This window comes from Erythrolamprus reginae, unplaced genomic scaffold (assembly GCF_031021105.1).
Source record: "Erythrolamprus reginae isolate rEryReg1 unplaced genomic scaffold, rEryReg1.hap1 H_30, whole genome shotgun sequence".
Classification (NCBI taxonomy): domain Eukaryota; kingdom Metazoa; phylum Chordata; class Lepidosauria; order Squamata; family Dipsadidae; genus Erythrolamprus; species Erythrolamprus reginae.
Genome location: NW_027248485.1, coordinates 339055 through 362959, shown reverse-complemented (window position 1 = coordinate 362959; position 23905 = coordinate 339055). Strand labels below are relative to the sequence as shown.

General features: G+C 46.0%; 1 protein-coding gene across 1 annotated transcript in view; it reads right to left on the bottom strand.

Moving 5' to 3' along the window:
* Positions 1-1641: 1641 nt before the first annotated feature.
* LOC139155587 (fumarylacetoacetase-like) overlaps positions 1642-23905 on the bottom strand; it is a 28073-nt gene continuing 5809 nt past the window's right edge. Inside the window, exons 7-14 of the mRNA XM_070730780.1 lie at positions 23793-23845; positions 22933-23032; positions 21297-21427; positions 19599-19674; positions 18344-18390; positions 17528-17629; positions 13435-13552; positions 1642-2255 (exon numbers count right to left, since the gene is read on the bottom strand). Coding sequence (XP_070586881.1) covers positions 2179-2255; positions 13435-13552; positions 17528-17629; positions 18344-18390; positions 19599-19674; positions 21297-21427; positions 22933-23032; positions 23793-23845 — 704 coding nt within the window. The 3' untranslated portion in view covers positions 1642-2178. The remainder of the gene's footprint in view (positions 2256-13434; positions 13553-17527; positions 17630-18343; positions 18391-19598; positions 19675-21296; positions 21428-22932; positions 23033-23792; positions 23846-23905) is intronic.

Genomic DNA, 23905 nt, shown 5'->3' with positions numbered 1-23905 from the left:
GGTGATGGCTAATTGTTTTCTGGGCAAAACAAATTCATAACTTCAAATCTGTTTCTGTTCGTATATGACCGGACCAAAAATATTTTTTTTAGGTACTTGAATTTAATCTTTTTGAAAACTTTTTCAACTGGAAAACTAGTTTGAACATTTATGAACATAATGATATGAAAATTGAACTGGAAAAATTGAGACTTATATTTTTATTTTGATCAAAAAGCCCCTCCCCCATCCTTTCTGAATTTCGTGTCAATTTATATTTTTTTAGGCTACGAATCTCTAAGGAATATTCCCCCAAAAGTTTTGATATACTAAATTGAACAATCCTAAACATAAGAAAAATAGAAATGAACTGAAAAAAATGATTCTTATTGGTTTATTTTTGAATATAAGACCGTACTGTTTTATACTCGAGTATAAGCCTACTCGAGTATAAGCCTATTTGAGTATAAGCATGGGGGCCCATTTATGAGCAAAATAAACCAATAAGGATCATTTTTTTCAGTTTAATTTTCATATCATTATGTTCAGAAAGGTTCAATCTACCAATCCCACACCAACTTTAGTAAAATAGAATGGATTTTGCAAGCAAAACTATCCATAAATTGAAAAAAATTCACAAAAACGGGGGGGGGGCACATTTATGTGCAAAATAAACCAATAAGGATTAATTTTTTCATTTCAATTTTCATATCATTGTGTGCAGAAATGTTCAGACTACTTTCCAAGTGAAAAAAGTTTTCAAATTGACCAAACATAAGCACTTCAAATGAATTTTTTTCGGTCCGGGTCGTATGTGACCCGAACATAACATTAGGAACTTTTTTCGAACAGAACAGCAGGGTTAATCTTTCTATTTGAAATGCTTCTCTATATAGTACTAAGCACGGGCTCCCCCATCCCCCCTCTTTCTCGTGGGCAAACTGCCATTTTTTTCTTATTCTAGGCCTTTTGTTTCCTTCAATCCAAAAATTTAGTTTACTATCCCATTCTCTCAGTTTTGCCCCAGGGAAGGTGCCTGGTAAAACCTGAAATAAGTACATCATTTTTGGTATTATCATCATTTTAAGGGCTCTGATCTTAGCTATTCTCCCCAACCTTTTTCCCCTCCAATGTTTTATCTGCTTCTGAATTCTCTTCCATATTAAATTATAATTGGCTGTCGCAATTTTAATCGGATTCTTAAACAACCAAATTCCTAAATATTTCATTTTTTTACATAATAGTTTCAATCCTGATACTTTTTGTATCTCAATTTGCTCTTTAGGGCCTATATTTAAGCAAATTATCTCCGATTTCTCTATATTAACCATAAGTCCCGATTGGTCTTTAAATTCCTGGAGCAAGATCTTTATTCTTTTCATCATTTCAATTGGGGTTTCAGACATCACTATAGCATCATCTGCAAAGAGATTTAATTTCAATTCAAGTTTTCCTAGTTGATAACCTCTCCATTCCTTATCATTTCTAATTTTATTTGCTAAAACCTCAATTGCCAATGCGAATAACATTCGCAGATCATGGTTGCCCCCAAAGTTTTTTTTCCAAAAGGCAAAAATCTGTTAAGTGCCAAAAATATTTATTAAAAACCTTGACAAAAGAAAAAAAAAAGGGGGGGGGGGACGACTGTAACTGACATAATTCTTTATTTCTTTTTTTAAAAATAGTTTTTATTTGAATTCTTTAAAAACATAACAACCAAAAACAAAGAAACATACATTTACAAAATACAAAAAACAAAAAACAAAAACAAAGACAACCTTTGGTACAGTTCAAGGCATACAGTATCATTATGAATTATTATGTAACAATATTTTTTATTTTCCTACATCCTCTTGACTTTATGTACCCCTCTTCCCCCTTTCCCATTTCACCATTTGAAACTGAATAAACTATTTTTCCATAAGAAAAAACAAAAACAACCTTTTCTACAGTTCAAGGCATACAGTATCATTATGAATTATTATGTAACAATATTTTTTATTTTCCTACATCCTCTTGACTTTATGTACCCTACTTCCCCATTTCACCATTTGAAACTGAATAAACTATTTTTCCAAAAGAAAAAACAAAAACAAACAAGAAAAAGAGAACAACAACAGATTAGATTATGTGTATCATTTTAAAGGTAGAATTATCTCCAAACTTCTCCATTTTGTATGTATTGTCAAAGACACCCTCTTAGATCATTCTGGCAGGAAGGATTTTTCCAGAACATTCACCAAAACCAATCCGGTGACCTTTTCCCTGACAGTACCCTGAAAGAAAAGGAAAAAAATCATATTAGCAATCGTTAACCATTTTTAAAAAATGTCCTTGTCTGGTATGGACCGTTGAACTTACCTGAACGGTCTTCTCGATGCACTGCAAGGAGAGTCCAGGATGGGTAATTCTTCAGTCTGATTGGTAGGGACTGAGTTTAATTTAAATATTAGGCAGGTGCCGCCCCCTTAGCCCTCCAGTCTAATTAAAACGAAGGAGCAGTAAAGTCCAACACATTTATTGAACCATACGAAAAAACACAACAACTGTAAAGAAAGGAACCTTAAACCATAACATGCTCCCTGGTCCAGAACTGGGTGGGTCTGGACTCTCCTTGCAGTGCATCGAGAAGACCGTTCAGGTAAGTTCAACGGTCCTTCTCCAATGCACTTGCAAGGAGAGTCCAGGATGGGATATGCCCAAGAAAAACTCAAAGGGAGGGAGAAGGCTGGACCAGTGGCTCGGCAAAGGAAAAAACCTCCTGTAGGACCCTCCTCCCAAAAGCTGCTTCTGATGAAGCATATGAGTCTATACGATAGTGTTTTATAAAAGTTGAAGGAGCAGCCCAAGTGGCCGCCCTGCAAATGTCCTCTAAAGACGCCTGTGTCCTCCATGCCGCCGAGGTGGCAGCACTGCGAGTCGAGTGCCCCGTGATCCCATGTGGCACCGGCGAACCTCTAGCTCTGTAAGCCTCCGAGATACAGTCGCGGAGCCAACGGCTGATGGTCTGGGAGGAAACTCTGGACCCCATAGAACGTGATGAAAAGGACACAAACAAAGCCTCTGAAGCCCTAAAGGACTGAGTCCTGCGAATGTAGATTTTAAGGGCTCTCCTCACGTCCAGCTTGTGCCATCTCAACTCTAATCGGTGAGTTCCATGGGTACAAAAATCCGGCAGCACGATGTCTTGTGCCCTGTGAAAAGTGGTATTCACCTTAGGCAGGAAAGCCGGGTCCAGCCGAAGGACCACTCTGTCCGGATGAAATCGACATAAGTCCGGTCTTGTAGATAAGGCCGAAATCTCTGAGACCCTCCTGGCAGATGTAATGGCTACCAGAAAGGCAGTCTTCAGAGTCAACAGTCGTACAGAAACCTGTCGTAGAGGCTCAAAGGGAGGGGCTGAGATGGAATGAAGCACCAAGGACAGGTCCCATGACGGGAAGTGATGAATGACTGGCGGTTTAAGATTAGCCGCCCCTCTCAGGAAATCTCTTATCCATGGATGTTTGCTCAAGGGGCGATGACTGTCTAATGGAATGATACTGGATAAAGCCGCCACATGCCGACGAAGAGTATTCGGGGCGAGGCCCTTGTCCAGACCTGCCTGCAGGAATAACAGTACCATAGGAGGAGAAGCCCTCTGAGGCTCCACCTGTCGTAGTGCACAGAACTTAGAAAAGGCCTCCCAAGTGGCCTGGTAGACCCTCCTGGTAGAAGGCCTACGGGCAGCCTGTATGGTATCAATAACCGTGTCTGGCAGAGCGTGACTCCTCAGACGTTCCCGCTCAAGCGCCACACGGTTAGCTGCCACCACTGAGGCTCCGGGTGTGACATGGTCCCCTGAAAGAGGGAGATTCGGTGGTCCGGAATCCGCCATGACGGAGTAATTGAGAGTTGCATCAGGTCTGTGAACCAGATCCGACGAGGCCAAAAGGGGGCCAGCAACAGCACCTCTGCCCGCTCCTGCAATATTTTCCGAATTACTCTGGGAATGATGGAAACCGGTGGAAACGCATACAAAAGACCCGGAGGCCATCTGAGGCGCAGAGCATCCACTCCTTCCGCTCCCTGGGATGGAAATCGGGAGAAGAAGCGGGGAAGCTGGGAGTTGAGACACGTTGCAAACAAGTCCATAACTGGCACCCCAAACCTCCTGGTGATCTCCTGGAAGATCCCGGGTTCCAGTTGCCATTCCCCTGGATCTAGTGTCTCCCTGCTGAGCCAGTCTGCACAAACGTTCTCCACCCCAGAGATGTGTTCCGCTGAAAGCGATGCCAGATTGTTCTCTGCCCACCTGAAAAGAGACTCCGACTCTGCCATCAGTCTCCCTGACCGAGTTCCCCCCTGTCGGTTGATGTGGGAACGCGTGGCTACGTTGTCGGTCATAATTAATACGTGCTGATCCTTCACCAGGTGAGCAAAGCTGTGGAGGGCCAGTGACACTGCCTTCAGCTCCAAGAAGTTTATGTTGACGTTGCAAAGGTCCTGCTGCGACCACAGGCCCTGGGCTATTTGTGAGGAAAGATGTGCTCCCCACCCCCGCAGACTCGCATCTGTCGTCACCGTGAGGAATTCCTTGTCCAGAAAGGAGGAACCGCTGCTCAAGGCTGGAGACACCCACCACCGGAGAGATCTGCGAACCCTGGCATTGAGGAAAACCCTCCTGCGAGAATGGCTCGATTTCTGCTTCTGAAAGGGGAGAAGGAACCACTGTAATGGTCGAAGGTGGAACCTTGCCCATGGCAGTATGCCAATGCATGACACTAGCGTCCCTAGGAGTTGGGACAGGAATAGCAGACTTGGGTACTGCTGGAGGCTCAGCTCTCTCACCAACCTCCTGATTGTAGATTGCCTGTCCCGTGACAGAAAGACCTCGCCCAGTGCGGAATCTATCGTCGTCCCCAAATGGGCCAGGCGAGTCGTGGGCGTCAGGTGGCTTTTGTCCCAGTTTATGGAAAAACCATGGTCTTCCAGGGTCTGTATGGTCAAGTGTAGGTCCTTTAGTGCCCGATCCGGTGTTCTGGACAAAATCACGATGTCGTCCAAATACGCCATGAGGCGTACCGACTGACATCTGAGGTGCGCCGTAAGGACATCCAGCAACTTTGTAAATGCTCTTGGGGCTGATGATAGGCCAAAGGGCATCGCCCTGTACTGGAAATGTGCTCCGGCAATGCAGAATCTGAGAAATTGTCTGTGAGGAGGAAATATCGGGACATGGAGATATGCCTCCTTCAGGTCTATGGAGGACATGAGGTCTCTGTGGCGGATGGCTGCCAGTATTGATCTGAGAGAGTGCATCTTGAACCTCCGGTATTTTACATAGAGGTTCAAGCGCCTCAGGTTCAGAATCAGCCGCACTCCCCCCGACGACTTGGGAATGAGAAAGATCGCCGAGTAGAAGCCCCTGCCTTGCTGTGTCAAGGGAACCTCCTCTATAGCTCCAATGTCCAGTAAGTGCTCGACTTCTTTGAATAGGAGTCTTCGTCTCTCCCCATCTGATGGAACTCGACATGGGAGAAACCTGTGAGGTGGAGGGGAGAAGAATTCTATTCTCAGGCCCTGGCCAACTGTAGATACCGCCCAGGGGTCTGAGGACGTCGCCGCCCATGCTGCATGGAAGGACATCAGTCTTCCGCCCAGACAACCTCCGAGCTCGGAGTCACTTCGACTTCTTGAAGCCTCTGTTTCCTCCTCTAAAGGGGCGGCGGCCTTGATAAGATCTATTCCTGTCCGCTTGGAAAGACCTATCCGCCCGAAAGGACCCCTGGCCAAAGGAGCTCTGAAAATACGGCCTCGACGCCTGGGTTCCCAACGAGGAGGGCTCAGACCGAAAGGACTGCCTTCTCTGATAGGGAGTGAATCTCCTATCCTGCTTCCTGTTTGCCCTAGGCATGACCTTTTTCTTATCTTTATCCTCCACCAGGACGTCGTCCAGGACCTCCCCAAACAGTTTCTTGCCTTTGAATGGGGCAGATGCCAGGCTCCATTTGGACTTAACGTCCGCCTGCCAACTCCTGAGAAAATTAGCCGACGGGAGGCCACGGAGGAGGCCATTGCACGGGAAGTAAATTTGGCGGCGTTGAGCGTAGCGTCCGCCGAAAACTCCATGGCCGCCAGGAGCTTGTTGAGGTCTTGGCAGAGTCTAGTATCTTCCGGATCAACCCTAGATTGCAGTTCCTGGATCCAGAGCATCGTGGCCCTATTGAAGAACGATGCCGCCGAAGCGGCTCGAAGAGCCCAGGCCGCCATCTGGTGAGTCCTGCGCACCACATTTTCCGCTCTCTTGTCCTCTGCTCTCAGCCCCTCCTGAGATTCTGAGGGAACCAGGGCATTGGACACCAGGCTCGTCACCGGTTTATCCACCACTGGAAACTCCAGCAGGTCCTCCATCGCCTGGTCAAATGTATAGAATCTGCGATCCAGGTTAGATGGCCCTTGTGCGGCGGCTGGGTTCTCCCACGGGCGCTGGATAGTTTCTCTGAACAGGTGGGAAGACGGAATGTGGACCGTCTCCTGCTTGGGGAAGACAAATAGGCCCCCTGCCGGTTGGGCCGTCTCAGTAGCCGCTGCCTGGTCCCCCTCACCTGCCTGCTCGATGGTCATCTTGGCTTTATTCAAAAGAACCCTGAAAAGTGATGACTTAAAGAGTCCAGGAAAACTGGGTGGTTCAGGGGGCTGCTCATCACCAGAGAGTTCATCCTCAGCCCCACTGAAATCATCTCTAGATGACCGCTCCTCATCCATTGAGCCTTCCATGGAGAGGGTGACAGGGGCAGTCCAGGGGTCTCTAGACCTCATTGGAGGGAGTCCCACTGGAGACTGCTGATGTTGTTGAGTCCCCACCGCCACACCTTGGGTATAAACTGTGGCAATGAGGTCCTGCAAGGACTGAGGCATGCTCTGCCAGGCATTGTTGGAGCTGCGCAGGCCTGCAGCTGTAGGTGTAAAGGTGGCTGCCTGGCCAGGCTGGGTTGCTGGAAAGGCTGGATATGCAGACAGTCCTGCAGCACATTGTCTTTCAGCCCTGGGTGCTGGCAGCCTCACTCTCTCTGGAGACCAATCCCTCTCCGTGGCTGAGCCTACCACCCCTGGCAGGAACGTGGGGGAGGCCATCAAAGGACCGGGTTGACTGGCAGAAGGAACAGGGCCCATTACCTTCTGAGAAGCCTCCAATTGCTTCTCCAGGGCCCGGATGCGCTTTTCTGCTTCCCTCAGCGAGGCCCCTTGCGATACCTTAGCCTTCTGGGGCTTTTCCTTTGGAGTGCTAGGCCCTGCAGAGGGCTCCTCCACCAGCTGGCCCGCCTGATCTGCCATAATGCCACGAAACAAAAGGAGATTGCCTGAGACAGAAAGAAATCAAGGCCAAAACTCCTCAACTGCTCTGACCAGAAAATGGCAGAATGACAGGCAACTGCTCCACTGCGCCTGCGTGTAGCTAGGGCAGATTCCAGTTGTAACATTAGCTCGCCCAAACAGGCCGGCTAAGCCCCGCCTCGCTGTCAACTTTCCCTGAAGAAAATGGCCGCCGGCCGGTTGCCCTGGCAACCGCAAACACTTTGGGCGCGAAACCTCCGACCTCGGCCTCCAACAAACATGGCCGTCGGAACTGACAGGCAAACTGCCAGAAGGCTCCTTGCTCTGCCTCAGGCAGCGAAATCAGCCCGATTTCTTTGTAGTGAGCGGGGCGATCGGGGGGGCGGGGTGGGGTGGGGGCGCGGATGTCCTCCGAGGCCAGTTCTGCGCCCCCTCCCCTTGGTGTATTCGCCACGGGGGAGGGCGGACCCCCCCGCGGCGTCAACCGGCTCCTCTCCTCCGGAGTCTACCTCGGAGGTAGTTTCCCCGGGTGCTCACTCCTGAACCCACAAGCCAGGCCCTTGTGTGGGTTCACAGACAAGGAGGAGCTGCAGTCAACTGGATTAGACCCACTGGAGGTCTGAAACCAGAGCTGCCTGAGGAGAAACCCCCAGCTGCACCTAAGAAAAAAGGAAAAAGAAAGAGACAGATTTAATAATAACAAACACAAATACCAATGTAATTAATACATCAAAAAAACATCAAATAACATTTAAAGCCTAAACCTCTCAAACCAATACTATTGGTAGAGCAAAAACTCAAAGTCCCTTTACTGCGACTGAGTTTTTAAGACTGGAGGGCTAAGGGGGCGGCACCTGCCTAATATTTAAATTAAACTCAGTCCCTACCAATCAGACTGAAGAATTACCCATCCTGGACTCTCCTTGCAAGTGCATTGGAGAATCTCCGTGACATTCTCTCCTTTACATGCATTTCCCTTCCTTCCACCTCAATTCTGACTTGTGGTTTTTTCTTTGGGGGGGGGGGGGTATTCCTCCATCTGAAAGATGATAGATATTATTATTATATTGGTAAAAGTTCTGAATTAGCCGCCCAGTGTCTCTTGGGATTTGGGTAGCATACAAATTTGAATAAATAAAATAAAAATAAACTAAATTTCCTCAAATTGCTTTTAGAATAGAATAACATAGAATATAAATCTGAATAGAATAGAATAGAACAGAACAGAATAGAATCCTGAACAGAACAGAACAGAATTCTTTATTGGCCAAGTGTGATTGGACACACAAGGAATTTGCTACTACTACTAATAATAATTAAATAATATAAATATTAATATAAATCATAAAGATACAAGCAACAAGTTACAGTCATACAGTCAGAGGTGGGAGGGTGATCGGAACAATGAGAAAATTAATAGCAGTGCAGACTTATTTATTTATTTATTTATTATTTGGATTTGTATGCCGCCCCTCTCCGAAGACTCGGGGCGGCTCACAGCAAGTGAAAAAACAATCCAAAACGTAATTCAATTAATTAAAATATTATAAATTTAAGAAAATCCCCTATACTAACATACACACACACAAGCATACCATATATAAATTCAACGTGCCCAGGGGAGGTGTTTCAATTCCCCCATGCCTGACGGCAAAGGTGGGTTTTGAGGAGTTTACGGAAGGCAGGAAGAGTAGGGGCAGTTCTGATCTCCGGGGGGAGTTGGTTCCAGAGAGTCGGTGCCGCCACAGAGAAGGCTCTCCCCCTGGGGCCCGCCAACTGGCATTGTTTAGTTGACGGGACCCGGAGGAGGCCCACTCTGTGGGACCTAATCGGTCGCTGGGATTCGTGCGGCAGAAGGCGGTCTCGGAGATATTCTGGTCCAGTGCCATGAAGGGCTTTAAAGGTCATAACCAACACTTTGAATTGTGACCGGAAACTGATCGGCAGCCAATGCAGACTGCGGAGTGATGGTGAAACATGGGCATACCTGGGTAAGCCCATGACTGCTCTCGCAGCTGCATTCTGCACGATCTGAAGTTTCCGAACACTTTTCAGAGGTAGCCCCATGTAGAGAGCATTACAGTAGTCGAACCTCGAGGTGATGAGGGCATGAGTGACTGTGAGCAATGAGTCCCGGTCCAGATAGGGCCGCAACTGGTGCACCAGGCGAACCTGGGCAAACGCCCCCCTCGCCACAGCTGAAAGATGGTTCTCTAATGTGAGCTGTGGATCGAGGAGGACGCCCAAGTTGCGGACCCTCTCTGAGGGGGTCAATAATTCCCCCCCCAGGGTAATGGACGGACAGGTGGCATTGTCCTTGGGAGGCAAAACCCACAGCCACTCCGTCTTATCCGGGTTGAGCTTGAGTCTGTTGACACCCATCCAGGCCCCAACAGCCTCCAGGCACCGGCACATCACTTCCACCGCTTCGTTGACTGGGCATGGGGTGGAGATGTAAAGCTGGGTATCATCGGCATATTGATGATACCTCACCCCATGTCCTTGGATGATCTCACCCAGCGGTTTCATGTAGATGTTAAATAGCAAGGGGGAGAGGACCGACCCCTGAGGTACTCCACAAGGGAGAGACCTCGGAGTCGACCTCTGACCCCCCACTAACACCGACTGCGACCGGCCAGAGAGGTAGGAGGAGAACCACTGAAGCACAGTGCCTCCCACCCCCAACCCCTCCAACCGGTGCAGAAGGATACCATGGTCGATGGTATCGAAAGCCGCTGAGAGGTCAAGGAGCACCAGGACAGAGGATAAACCTCTGTCCCGGGCCCGCCAGAGATCATCCATCAACGCGACCAAAGCGGTTTCCGTGATGTAACCGGGCCTGAAGCCCGACTGCTGGGGACCTAGATAATCGGCTTCTTCCAAGACTTACTAAATAGTTTGACAGTGTTTAGGGAATTATTTGTTTAACAGAGTGATGACATTTGGGGGAAAAACTGTTCTTGTTTCTAGTTGTCTTGGTGTGCAGTGCTCTATCTGTAGCATCATTTTGAGGGTAGGAGTTTTAACAATTTATGTCCAGGATGTGACATAAATATTTTCCCGGCCCCCTTTTTGACTCATGCGGTATACAGGCCCTCAATGGAAGGCAGGTTGGCAGTAACTGTGTTTTCTGCAGCTGATCTGCCTTGAGTAGAGTATATTATGCTTTGGCTACACAACAATAATCAAAAGGAGTTTGTACCTATTGGGAATCAGGTGACTTAGCAATGAAGAGTTAAGCTTGTTTCACCAGCGAACAAGATCAAAGAAGCATAAGCATGTGGAACAAATCAAACACCTTTTCCCCCATTCCCTGCAACTATATTATCTATTTGAGTGAGAAGAAAAATGGCAATCCGGCTCAGCCTTTGACTCACTATGTCAGCAGTGCCTGTGAGAGAGAACAGACCCACCCCAAGCTGCACCCGGAATCAATATTTCCAGAGCACAAAATCAGGTACAGTGGTACCTCGGTTCTCGACCACAATCCGTTCCAGAAGTGTGGTTGAGAACCGATTTGGTCGAGAACCGAATTAATTTATCCCATAGGAAATAATGGAAATGGATTTAATTGGTTCCCAGCCCATTGACTTGTTGGGAACCAATTAAATCTACAGTATTTCCTCTATTTCCTATCGGATAAAGATCTGAGGGGACGGGGTGAGAGGGAATGGGTGCCGTAATCCCAACACGCCCCTCCTGGCCGCCCCCTTAACAGCCTCCCAGTCTCTACCTTGTAACTGCTCCAAGCTGCAGGAGGGGTAGGGCTGGCTGCAATACCGGAAGCTTTAGGGGGCTCCTTTCCTCAGCGGTTCATTACCTCCAGGCAGCTGCCTCAACCTTTTCTTTCCCAGCGGCGGCTCTGGTGGCTTCCCTTCAACACGTGACGTTCCTGACGCTGCTGCTGCTCCTCGAAGGGAAGCCGCCGGAGCCGCCACTGCTGCCGGGAAAGAAAAGGTTGAGGCAGCTGCCTGGAGGTAATGAACCGCTGAGGAAAGGAGCCCCCTGAAGCTGCCGGTATTGCAGCCAGCCCTACCCTTCCTGCAGCTTGGAGCAGTTACAAGGTAGAGACTGGGCAGCTGGAGGAACAGCAGCAGCGCCGGGAACATTGCGCAGTTCAGTTGGTTGCCTCCAAGCAGCTGCACGAACTTTTTCTTTCCTGGCGGCGGCGGCAGCTTCCCTTCATCACGTGACGTTCCCGGCCACCAGGAAAGAAAAAATTTGTGCAGCTGCTTGGAGGCAACCAACTGAACCGCTGAGGAAAGTAGCCCCCCGAAGCTGCTGGTATTGCAACCAGCCCTACCCTTCCTGCAGCTTGGAGCAGTTACAAGGTAGAGACTGGGAGGCTGTTAAGGGGGTGGCCAGGAGGGGCGTGTCAGGATTCCGGCACCCATTCCCTCTCACCTTGTCCCTTCTTACATTTTGTATAGTAAACAAAATTTTCTGTTCAGTATCCGAATTTTTGTTTGGATACTGAAGCAAATTTTTGCAGAAAATTTTGTTCGGTATCCGAAATGTACGAAAACCAAAGCGTTCGAGAACTGAGGTATCACTGTATTTGTTTTCACCCCATTCGGACCGGTTTAGGCAAACCGATAGTAATGACCTGCGGATGGGCTGGTCCACCCCATCCCAAGTGCTATACTGTCCTATTTAGGCACATGTTCAAGCCACTCATATGAGCATAGCTCATTTGTGCTTACACTGAAGTGGCGCATGTGAGCGAAATCAGCACATGTGCGCACTCATATTTGTGAATCGGTAGCGAAAGTAAGTTAATACCACCCCTCGACAAAATGTATGAATATTTATTTACAGAGTCAACCGTCAGCCCAATGAGACCTTGGACAGCGAACAACATAAAAAGTACCTGTTAATGACTACTTCACCTTCAACCGCAACAACACACAAGCACGAAATTGATTTAAACTAAATGTCAACAGCTCCAAACATGACTGCAAAAACTACAACTTCAGCAACAGAGTAATCAATGCCTGGAATGCACTACCTGATTCTGTGGTTTCTACTCCTAACCCCAAAACCTTTAACCTTAGACTATGTACAATTGACCTCTCCCCCTTTCTAAGAGGTCTGTAAGGGGCGTGCATAAGTGCACCACTGTGCCTACCGTCCATGTCTTATTGTCTTCTTTTGTTACTTTTTATCCTTACTTATCTAATGTTTTATTTGTACAAACTATCACCCTATAATTGTTTGACAAAATAAATAAAATAAAAATAAATAAATAAAAACACGAATAAAAGCAAATTTAGGTGTTCCAGGATAATGTTGCAAGATCGGATCTGAGTCCGTTTTTCTGAGCTTCTGGACTTATGCTGGAGCCCATCCTCGGGAAATTTCTCTGTGTTAGAATAATTGTGGGAGCTTCATCATTGGAGGCTTTCAAGAAGAGATAGGCGTGCCATTAGTCAGAAATGGTGTAGGGCCGTGATAGCGAACCGATGGGATGCGTGCCAGAGGTGGCAGGCAGAGCCCTCTGTGTGGACATGCGTGTTGTTGCTAGCTGGTGTTTTGGTTTCCAACGTGCACATGTGTGCCAGCCAGCTGGTCTTTGAAGGTACTGGAGCACTGGAAAACAGCTTGAAAACAGCCAAAAGCCATGCTGGTTTTGGGGCTGTTTCTGGGTCATTTTCAGTGATCCAAAAACATCCCAAAAAGAGCCTGAAAGGGGCCCAAAACAAGGCATGTTTGGACTGTTTTCCATGCCAAAAATGGCCCCGAAAATGGTCTGAAAACAGCTCCAAAAATAGCCTGAAAAAGGGCCCCAAAACAGCCTGAAAATGGCCCGAAAAACAGCCAAAAAACAGGCATGTGTGTGTCAGCCAGCTGGTCTTTGGTTTTCTGGTGCTCAGGCGCATGCACATGTGCCCTGTATCCAATCCATATCCAGGTTGAAGCCCGTTAAAATCTCAATTCCCCAAATATTTCAAGGACATGCTCCAGAATTCCCATGAATTAACATCCTGCCACCAATATTAATGAATAAACAATTCCTATGATTTCATATCAGCTTGTGTCTTCCCGTCCAGGTGTTTCTTCTCTTCCAGGCCTTCTCCAAATCCAGCCTAGGCTAGAGATGCACCGCTGTTTTCACCGCCTACATTGCCATCTGCTTACCTGTCATAATGACCTCATCCCCATCCTGCAGAAATGTTCGGGACTGACCATGCCCAAGATCGATACTTTTTGTACCATTCCAGGACAGCTCCAACATGGACCCAAAATTCTCAGGTTCCTTCAAAAGCAGAAATCCAAAGAAGAAAAGTCAGCAGCGATGGACTATGTAAACTATTGCCCTGGCCTCTGTTATCCAGAAATTAAGACCACTGTGAGATTTGAAGAAAGAAACTTCACCTTCACCATAAGTTAATTTTATTATCTGGAAGGGGAGAGAGCTGAGGGAACTGTTGGCATTGTTATTTTTAGCTAAATAAAATCTCAGAATCATGATAGAATAAATGCTACCAAGGAGAATCCTAATTAAGGTACAGTAGAACCTCGACATACGAGCTGCTCTATATACGAGCATTTCGAGATGCGAGCTAGGAGGGGAGAGATATTTTTATTCTACTTACGAGCCCAAATTCGGGGTACGACTGTTCCTTCCGCCGCCGCCAGGCTCCGCCCAGCTGTCATTTTGCAGAGAAGCAAGAAGCGGAGGAAGAGCTGGATGCTGACGGCGGCAGAGGAAGGCGAATGCGGCTTGGAAGCTGGGAGGGGGGCGGAATATGGGAGGAGAGAGGCAGCCTCCACGCTTTCCTTTCGGAGGAAGAGCTAAGTGGCCAAAGACGTTCCGCCCCCCTCCCAGCTTCCAAGCCGCATTCGCCTTCCTCCGCCGCCGCCAGCCGGAGCGAGCTGCTGGGCTGCGCGTGGCGGGAGAAGCCCGGACAACACCGGAGCGCTGGGCAGCACTACCGCCGCCGCGGGGAGAGACGGGCATGTGGGCTGGCGTCATTGGGCTTGGTGGAAAGTCCGGGGGCAGCTCCAGCGACTCCCCTCCCGTGGCTGCTCGGTGGAAGGCAGAGGGCGCGAGGAGGAGGAGGGGGGGCGAAAGCCGACGCAAGGAGAAAGTGGAGGGGTGGCGGGGAGGCATAAGAAGAGAGGAACCCCCCTCCCCGCACTCACATTCTCTGACTAGCTAGAGGCGCACGCGCGCGCACGTGTGTCGGTGTGATTGCGACTCCCCTCCCGTGGCTGCTGTTGAGGCGGCAGCGGCGTCCGCCTCCGGCGCGCGGCTCTCTCTCCATTCTTCTCTTTCCCCCTCTCGGGCTCCGAATGCGGCGGGTGGCGGGAAGAGGAAACGAGGCAGTCCCGGATCGCTTGCTTCCCCAGCCAGCAAGCAGCCACGGGAGGGGAGTTGCAATCACACCGAAACACGCGCGCAACTCCCCTCCCGTGACTTCTGTTGAGGCGGCAGCGGTGGCGGCGGGCGGCGGGAAGAGGAAATGAGGCAGTCCCAGATCGCTTGCTTCCCCGGCCAGCAAGCAGCCACGGGAGGGGAGTTGCAATCACACCGAAACACGCGCGCAACTCCCCTCCCGTGACTTCTGTTGAGGCGGCAGCGGTGGCGGCGGGCGGCGGGAAGAGGAAACGAGGCAGTCCCAGATCACTTGCTTCCCTGGCCAGCAAGCAGTCACAGGAGGGGAGTCGCAATCACACCGACACACGCGCGCGACTCCCCTCCCGTGGCTGCTGTTGAGGCGGCAGCGGCGGCGGGCAGCGGGAAGAGGAAACGAGGCAGTCCCGGATCGCTTGCTTCCCCGGCCAGCAAGCAGCCACGGGAGGGGAGTCGCAATCACACCGACACACGCGCGCGACTCCCCTCCCGTGGCTGCTGTTGAGGCGGCAGCGGCGGCGGGCGGCGGGAAGAGGAAACAAGGCAGTCCCGGATCGCTTGCTTCCCCGGCCAGCAAGCAGCCACAGGAGGGGAGTCGCAATCACACTGACACACGCGCGCGACTCCCCTCCCGTGGCTGCTGTTGAGGCGGCAGCGGCGGCGGGCGGTGGAAAGAGGAAACGAGGCAGTCCCGGATCGCTTGCTTCCCCGGCCAGCAAGCCGGCTGCCTGGGAAAGCAGCGCATTTGAAAAACGCTTTCCCAGGCAGCCGGCTTGCTGGCCGGGGAAGCAAGCGATCCGGGACTGCCTCGTTTCCTCTTCCCGCCGCCCACCGCCGCTGCCGCCTCAACAGCAGCCACGGGAGGGGAGTCGCAATCACACCGACACACGCGCGCGACTCCCCTCCCGTGGCTGCTGTTGAGGTTTCAGCTCCCCAATCCTCCACGTTACTTCGCTCCTGTCCTGGCTAAATCGTGTGGCAGCAAACATGCTTTGGGGGTTTGGCTGGGGGGGAGGGAGTTAGGAAGGTGCTACTTCTCCCCCCCAGCCAAACCCCCAAAGCATGTTTGCTCCCACGGGGAAGGGAAAAGGCGGCGGCTTAAGCCCTTCCCTGTGCTTTGGAAGCCGCTGATGCGCCCCTCTGACGGCGTTCGGCGGCTTCCGAAGCACAGGGAAGGGCATTGAAAAGGCGCGATGCTTTTCCGGGCAGCCGGCTTGCTGGCCGGAGAAGCGAGCGATCCGGGAATCCAGGAGGGGGGAGAAAGAGAAAGAGAGAGGGGGGAGAGAGAGAAAGAGAGGGATAGAAAGAGAGAGAGAGTGAGAGATGCTCAGTGAGCCTTTCTTTGAAGTTGCCTTTCTTTCTTTCTTTCTTTCTTTCTTTCTTTCTTTCTTGCTCTTTTTCTTTCTCTCTTTTACCTTCCCTTCCTCTATTTCTTCTTTTCTTTCTCCTTCCCACCTTCTTCCCTCCCTCCCTTCACTCATTCCTCTCTTACTCTCCCCTTTCATAAGTTTCCTTGCTTCCATCCTCTGTTCCTGTCCCTTCCCCCTTTCTTTCTTTCTTTCTTTCTTTCTTGCTTTGTCTTGCTCTTTTTCTTTCTCTCTTTTACCTTCCCTTCCTCTATTTCTTCTTTTCTTTCTCCTTCCCACCTTCTTCCCTCCCTCCCTCCCTTCACTCATTCCTCTCTTACTCTCCCCTTTCATAAGTTTCCTTGCTTCCTTCCTCTGTTCCTGTCCCTTCCCCCTTTCTTTCTTTCTTTCTTTCTTTCTTTCTTTCTTTCTTTCTTTCTTTCTTTCTTGCTTTCTTGCTTTCTTTCTTGCTCTTTTTCTTTCTCTCTTTTACCTTCCCTTCCTCTATTTCTTCTTTTCTTTCTCCTTCCCACCTTCTTCCCTCCCTCCCTCCCCTCATTCCTCTCTTACTCTCCCCTTTCATAAGTTTCCTTGCTTCTTTCCTCTGTTCCTGTCCCTTCCCTCTTTCCTTCCTTCCTTCCCACCTTCCGTCCATTCATTCACCCATTCCTCTCTTGATCGCTTAAAGCCGGTCCCTGGTGCAAAAAGGGTTGGGGACCTCTGTCCTACAGGATTGGGTGGCAGAGAAGTTGAACATATGTAAATTTAAAAGTTTAAGAAAGTTTACAAGTTAAGTGAAAGAAACTTCATTATTCATTTATATGTACATGTACATTTCTTCATTAAAAACATGTCTTTCTGCATAATTTAGACTAACTTTGTGAGTTTTTTGAGGTCTGGAACCAATTAAAATTATTTACATTAATTCCTATGGGGAAAAGTCGTTCGAGATAAGAGCTGCTCGACTTAAGAGCCCAGGTCCGGAACGAATTAAACTCGTATCTCGAGGTACCACTGTATATCTAAATTCTACTTTTCCTGGGTGCCTACCAGTTTTTCTATTTTTCATCCTTTATGTTATCTTCTCCAAGCAGAAAATGAAGAATTAGCAAGGACCCAACCTTGATAAAGCACATAGAAGGATCTTCAGCAATGGCTGTACTTACACATATACTGCAATTGGGGATACTGGAAATGAAGAACTACATGTCCCATGGTGCCATCTTGCTTGATATACCACTAAGGCCTTCAAGTACGACTATAGTCATAACAAGTAATGACACTTTCTCTCTTTCTCTACCATACTTCGGTGGAGCAGAAAACAACCCAATTCCTTAATTCCTCATGCTGAAAGTTGCGATTCCCAAGTTCTGCTTTGCCCCAATTTGGAGATTATAAAGGATCTATCGAAATGCATTTTGAAATAATTTTTAAACCTGCTTTAAAAACCTGGTTTAGTTCTACGGCTATTGCAGGTTTAAGTTTAATACAAATATTTTGATAACCGTACGATCAGTTCCATACTTACTGGCCCGCTAATAGTTCCAGAGGCCAAAAGATCTCCAGGTTTGAGGTTGCAACCGTTAACAGTGTGGTGAGTTAGCTGCTGTTTCATGGTCCAATACATGTGCTGTGTATCAAGAAAGAAAATGATAGCCATGAAGATGTATGAACATACTGTACATCCGTTTTCCATAGGTTGTATGAGAAATTTAATTTGATTTGATTTAATTGTATTTCTATGCCACCCAACTCCCGAAGGACTCTGGGCATCTTACAACAGGATATAGAAAATACATTTTTAAAAATCATAAAAAATTAAAAAACCATTAAAAATCACATACGTGCATATCATTCAAGCCGGATCTCACAAATTGCAAGATCAACAGCCCCACGCCTTTCAAAAAACCCAGGTCTTCAATGCTTTCCAGAAGGCCAATAGAGTGGAAGCAGTCCAGATCTCAGGGGGCAGTTGGTTCCAAAGAGCTGGGGCAGCCACAGAGAAGGCCCTTCCCCTTGGGCCCACCAGCTGACACTTTTTAGTTGGTGGGACCTGGAGGAGACCAGCTCTGTGAGATCTTATCGGTCACTGAGAACTATGAAGTAGAAGGTGGACTCGGAGATTGCATTAGATAGAGTCCACGGAGAGGGGCAGCATGCAAGTCCAATTATTATTATTATTATTATTATTATTATTGTTGTTGTTGTTGTTATTATTATTACATAATAGTAGTAGTAGTAGTAGTAATAATAATAATAATAATAATAATAATAATAATAATAATAATAATAATAGATTATAATAATTTATAATAAATTAGATTATAATAATTTTTTCTCTTACCTTAAAGTTAGACCTACAAATATTTACTGGCTCGTTCACACCATCTCCTAAAAGAAAGCAAATGTTATTAAGGAAAGCAAAGAAAGTCTGTATCACCCTACATTTTGAACATGATCAAACACTCGCACCAGGGAACTTTAATCTCCTTAAGCGCAAATTAATTATATGTACAGGGTGTTTTGCTTTTCGTAAGTACAGGGCACCCCCTTTGTATGACTTCCATCTGATATTCACATAATGCCTACAATATATTTAAAGGTATGTGGGGATTAACTTGGAAGACAAGAGGAAGGGCCATAGACAACCAGCTTGTACTGATGATGCTCCCTAGTTGAGTAATGAAAACATCTGAAAGAAAACAACCAAGTTCAGAGAGCACCAAGGATGGACGCCTCATTTCAACCCTGCACTATAATATTCTCCTTCATTGAGACTCGATAACCATCGTGCAAAAGGACTCTCTCAATCCAGAGAAGAATAAGGGGCATGGGAAATGCTCCCTAGTTCTCTAGGAAGTAAAAAGAGGGGAGAAACATTTTCAGTCTTGCAAGATTCTATCATTGTAGCTCTACCATAAAGCTGTAGACCAGTGTTAGTGATGATGGCTTCTGCTACTTTTAATAACACCACAACAGCAGCCAGGTGGCACAGTAGTTAGAGTGCAGCACTGCAGGCTACTTCAGCTAACTGCTAGCTGTAGACCAGCAGTTCAAATCTCACCACCGGCTCAAGGTTGACTCAGCCTTCCATCCTTCCGGGGTGGGTAAAATGAGGACCCAGATTGTGAGGGGCAATCTGCTGATTTTGTAAACCGCTTAGAGAGGGCTGTAAAAGGACTATGAAGCTGTATATAAATCTAAATGATATTGCTAAAAATGCAATAACAACAACAACAGAGTTGGAAGGGACCTTGGAGGTCTTCTAGTCCAACCCCCTTCTTAGGCAGGAAGCCATACACCACTTAAGACAAATGCTTATCCCACATCATCTTAAAAACTTCCAGTGTTGTCTGAAAACCTGTCTGAATTACATCAAAGGGCTGGGAATAGGGCAGAGCTAGCTGCCATCAAGAAACTTGACCTCTGAGGTCAAATTAACTGATTGGATAGAGGACAGATCCCTCCACTCTTCTCAATAAGAAAGTACATAGATTCAAGTCATGTTTTCAAGTCACGTGTCATTATCATGCTCTCATGAATTTGCTCCTTGGGAACTCCCCAAGTTAGAAGCTGACTTGGACCCACAACATACATACCTTTTATAGCAACAGAGAGGTTTATGTCAAAAGTATAAGGCTGGTCATCACAAAGGTAAGGCAGGGGTTTGGGGTCCTTAAAAGAATATAAGAAATATCACCCAAAATAATAGGAAACTGGGAAGTTAGACTTTTAATCATTTATGTTTATGCAACACAGAAGTAGAAACCAGCCAAGCACTTCCACCCCTTTATTATTTATATATTTATATATATTAATTAGATAAATAGATGGATGGATGGACGGACGGACAGGCAGATATTCAAAGATTTTCACAGGTATAGGTATGTAGGTCTTGGCATATTCAGGTCTTTTCCCATGTAAGATTGATAGAATCCTGGCGACATTTCAACAAGGTCCCACTTGTCATCTTCAGGCAAGATGATGAGTGGGACTTTGTCGAAACGTCGCCAGGATTCTATCAACCTTACACTGGAAAAGACCCGATGGTTGCTTTTATCTAGTGCTGATTGTTAATTAGATTCTTAACGTGGGCAACAAATCAACTTAACTAGAACATAATAGGTGGTCCTGAATTTTTGTCTGACAATAAAACAATTATAGATAATTATATTTCTATTGTTTAAAAAGCTTAGAAGAGCACCATGTTAAAGGTTTGTCAGTATTAATTATAATTTAGGATGTCAATATTTCAAGCATAGAATTATATAGCTTTCCATCCAAAGTTAATATTAGAGAAAGAAAAAGAAATGATACAATTCATATCCAAAGTTTTAATTACATGTTAATAGTTTCACTTAAACTGATTACAGAATATTGAAATCTCCATTGTATTGTGCACATGTACCATATTTTTCAGAGTATAAGACACACCCTTTTCCTCCCTAAAAGAGGCTGCTAATTTGGGTGCATCTAATACTCTGAATGTAGCTTTATTTTTCCAGCTCTAACTAGCTGCTAATGATCTTTCCAGCACTTACCTTGCAAGCTCTTTCATTGTTTCTCTCTGCAAAGAATCTTTTTCAAGCCCTAAGTCTTTGCAGGGTTGTTTTTCCATTCAGCTACTTGTTCCAAATGTTTCTTTCCAGGTGCTAATGATGTTCCCAGCTCTTACTGGCTTGCAAGCTCTTTCATTGCTACTCCCTCTCCGAATAAGGTTTTTTTAAAAAAATAATGTGTTGAAGCTGACTAGACTAAGGACGCCAGCCAAATGAATATATAGTAAGCAGATTCTTTTCGTGGACAGTTTCATTTACTTGGAGTTATATTGTGTTGTTTAAGTGTTCCCTTTATATTTTTTAAGTAGTGTACATATGTAGGAATACATTTGGGGTGTTTGTATCAGTGGCAGACTGCACTGGTTTAACAACCAGTTCGGTGATTGCGCGCAGCATTCAAAATATAGCAATTTGAAGCTCAGCTGCTTATCTTCTAAGGCAGCCGTGCTAAGTAAAGCAGTGGAAGCATGGAAATCAGCTATGCCACGTGAATCAGCTGTGCCAGAGAGAAAGAAATATAGGACAGGGTAGGGCAGGGGCAGGTGAGTGGGACTACCAGCTGATCGTTGGAATTACCAGTTTGCCCAAACTGATTCAAACTAGCTGCAGCCTACCACTGGTGTGTATAAAGCTAAATTGAATTTTGGAGAGACAGTATCTCCCCAAAGTGGTAGGGTCTGGTAACTTGACTACTTTAAGTTCATAAAGGTGTGCCTTGTGTTTACACTTTGTACCAACCTGGATAGGATTTGGCAATGCAAAGGGCATCAGTGCTTCCATAGTGACCACCCATGGAGAGATAGAGGTGGCAAAACTCTTGCCCAGGAATGGACCTAAGGGGACATACTCCCACTTCTGCACATCGCGAGCTAAAGGAAGAAAAAACAACAACAGAGAAACCTTCAGGATGAAATCATTTCCACATCACAATTGCATCCAAAAACTCTTAATTTGTTTATGAGCAACTGAATTCTGGGTTCCATAAGTCCAATTATATCAGAAAAAGAACATGAACATGGATTCACACGGAGAGCAGTATCATACAGGTTACACATGTTTGAAGATTTCCAAATCTCTTACCTAGATCCCTAAAAATTGGTTCCACTTAATCTGGTAATACTTGCTTCTGAATGCATAGATTAAAATCCAGGGTAGGCACAGTTGGCTCTTCTATGACTTGTGGACTTCAACTCCCAGAATTCCTGAGCCAATCATGCTAGCTTAGGAATCCTGGGAGTTGAAGTCATAGAAGAGCCAACTTTGCCTACTCCTGATTCAAATAATTAGTGGAACGATTGTTTAGAAGAGAAAATTTATTTTTGGTAGAATGTTCATTTTGATTGTTGCTATCCTTCCAAGAAAAGATAGATGTAATTTATCCCATTTCTTTATATCTTTTTAAATTCTATTCACCAGTTTGTCATAATTATCCTCTTTCAGGCTTGTGACCTTCGCTGATATGTCGATCCCTAAATATTTAATCTTTTTAGTTATTTGGATATTTAATTTTTTGGAGAGGATTGTTTTTTGTAAATTATTATCAGATCAAGTAAGATAAAGTTATGATTTATTAAGTTAGACCTTTATTTGTATTTCATGTTATATTTATGTTTGCTTCTATTCTTTTTTGCTATTCACAAGAGCTAAACAGATTTTCGAACTTAGCCATAAACGGGCCAAAGAAAATGTATATAGTTCAGAAGAATATTCAGACGTGTCTTGTACTCGCCTACATTTTATTCTGCTTTTTGATGTATTGATTCTTGTTGTTTTTTCTTTTTTTTTCTTTTCTCTACTGTCTTTGTATGGTTTAGTGTTTTTCTTTTTCCTCTGTATCCATAATTGTAAATAAAATTTTATATTAAAAAAAAATCAGTGGAACGACTTGCCACCAGAAGTTGCGGATACTCCAGTCCTAGAGGATTTTAAGAAGAGATTGGATATCCATTTTTCTGATATGATATATAGGGTCTCTTGACTGAGCAGGGGGTTGGAGTAGAAGACCTCCAGGTTCCCTTCCAATTCTGTTATTCTATTAGTTATTAGATGCATGTTAAGCTCTGTCAGCCAGTAGGATAAGGGCGGTGCATCGGGAGCGAAAATTGAGCTGCTTGTGCAGCTTCGTTTCTGCTGTGGGTGCACATATGCGTCCCAGCAATATTTTGCTCCTGCGCATGGGCAGGAAGCGAAATCTCATGAGGGGATGCATACGCATGCGAGTCTACGGAGAGGGGCGGCATACAAATTTAATAAATAAAATAAATTTTGGCGCATGCACAGAAGCAAAGAATACCAAAATTTCAATGAAATCTAGATGGTTCTGGAGCAAATCTGGAGCAAAATCATACAAGGAATAAGATTAATGGTGCATTACCGCTCCAGTCGTTCATGAGCACCATTCCAAAGATGTGCTTGTGAGCTTCGCCAATGGGGATGGGTTCTCCAAGCTCATTTCCAGGTCCTACGAAAAACGCCTGAGAAAGAGAGAAGGAAGCTTGGTCGGGTGTATCAGAAAAGCAGATCAAAAGCAGATGTTCCGACCAGTGACCTGGGGATGGAATAATGAATAGAATAGAATAGGATAGGATAGGATAGGTTTTTATTGGCCAAGTGTGATTGGGCACACAAGGAATGTGTCTTGGTGCATATGCTCTCAGCGTACATAAAAGAAAAAGATACATTTGTCAAGAATCATGTGGTACAACACTTAATGATTGCCATAGGAGCCAAATAAGCAATGAAGAAACAATCAATATTAATAAAAATCTTAGGTTATAAGCAACAAGTTACAGTCATACAGTCCTAAGTGAGAGGAAAAGGAATGATGAGAAAAAACTAGTAGAAATAGAGGTGCAGATTTAGTAAAAAGTCTGACAGTGTTGAGAGAATTATTTGTTTAGTAGAGTGATGGTGTTCAGGAAAAATCTGTTCTTGTGTCTAGTTGTCTTGGTGTGCAGTGCTCTGTAACGACGTTTTGAGAAATGCTCCTAAATCAATTATTGTATTAGCTGAAGGCTACAACAAAAATTGTTTCGTGTGTATATATATATATATATAGATCTATCCTAGTCTCCCTTAATTTTCAAATTCAGCTTAAACATGTGACATATATATATATATACATACATACATACATACATACATACATACATACATACATACATACACACACATACACAAGGGGATGTTGATAGTGGCAACGAAAGAACAATCTGTAAGAAAATACAACCTCACCATTTCTAATTCAATGTCCAAGCGTTTGGAAGCAGCAAGAAGTGGACTTGTACCTGAGATTTAAACAGAATTTATAAATATGAGGGGGGGGGGTTTCATTAAATCAAGAACAA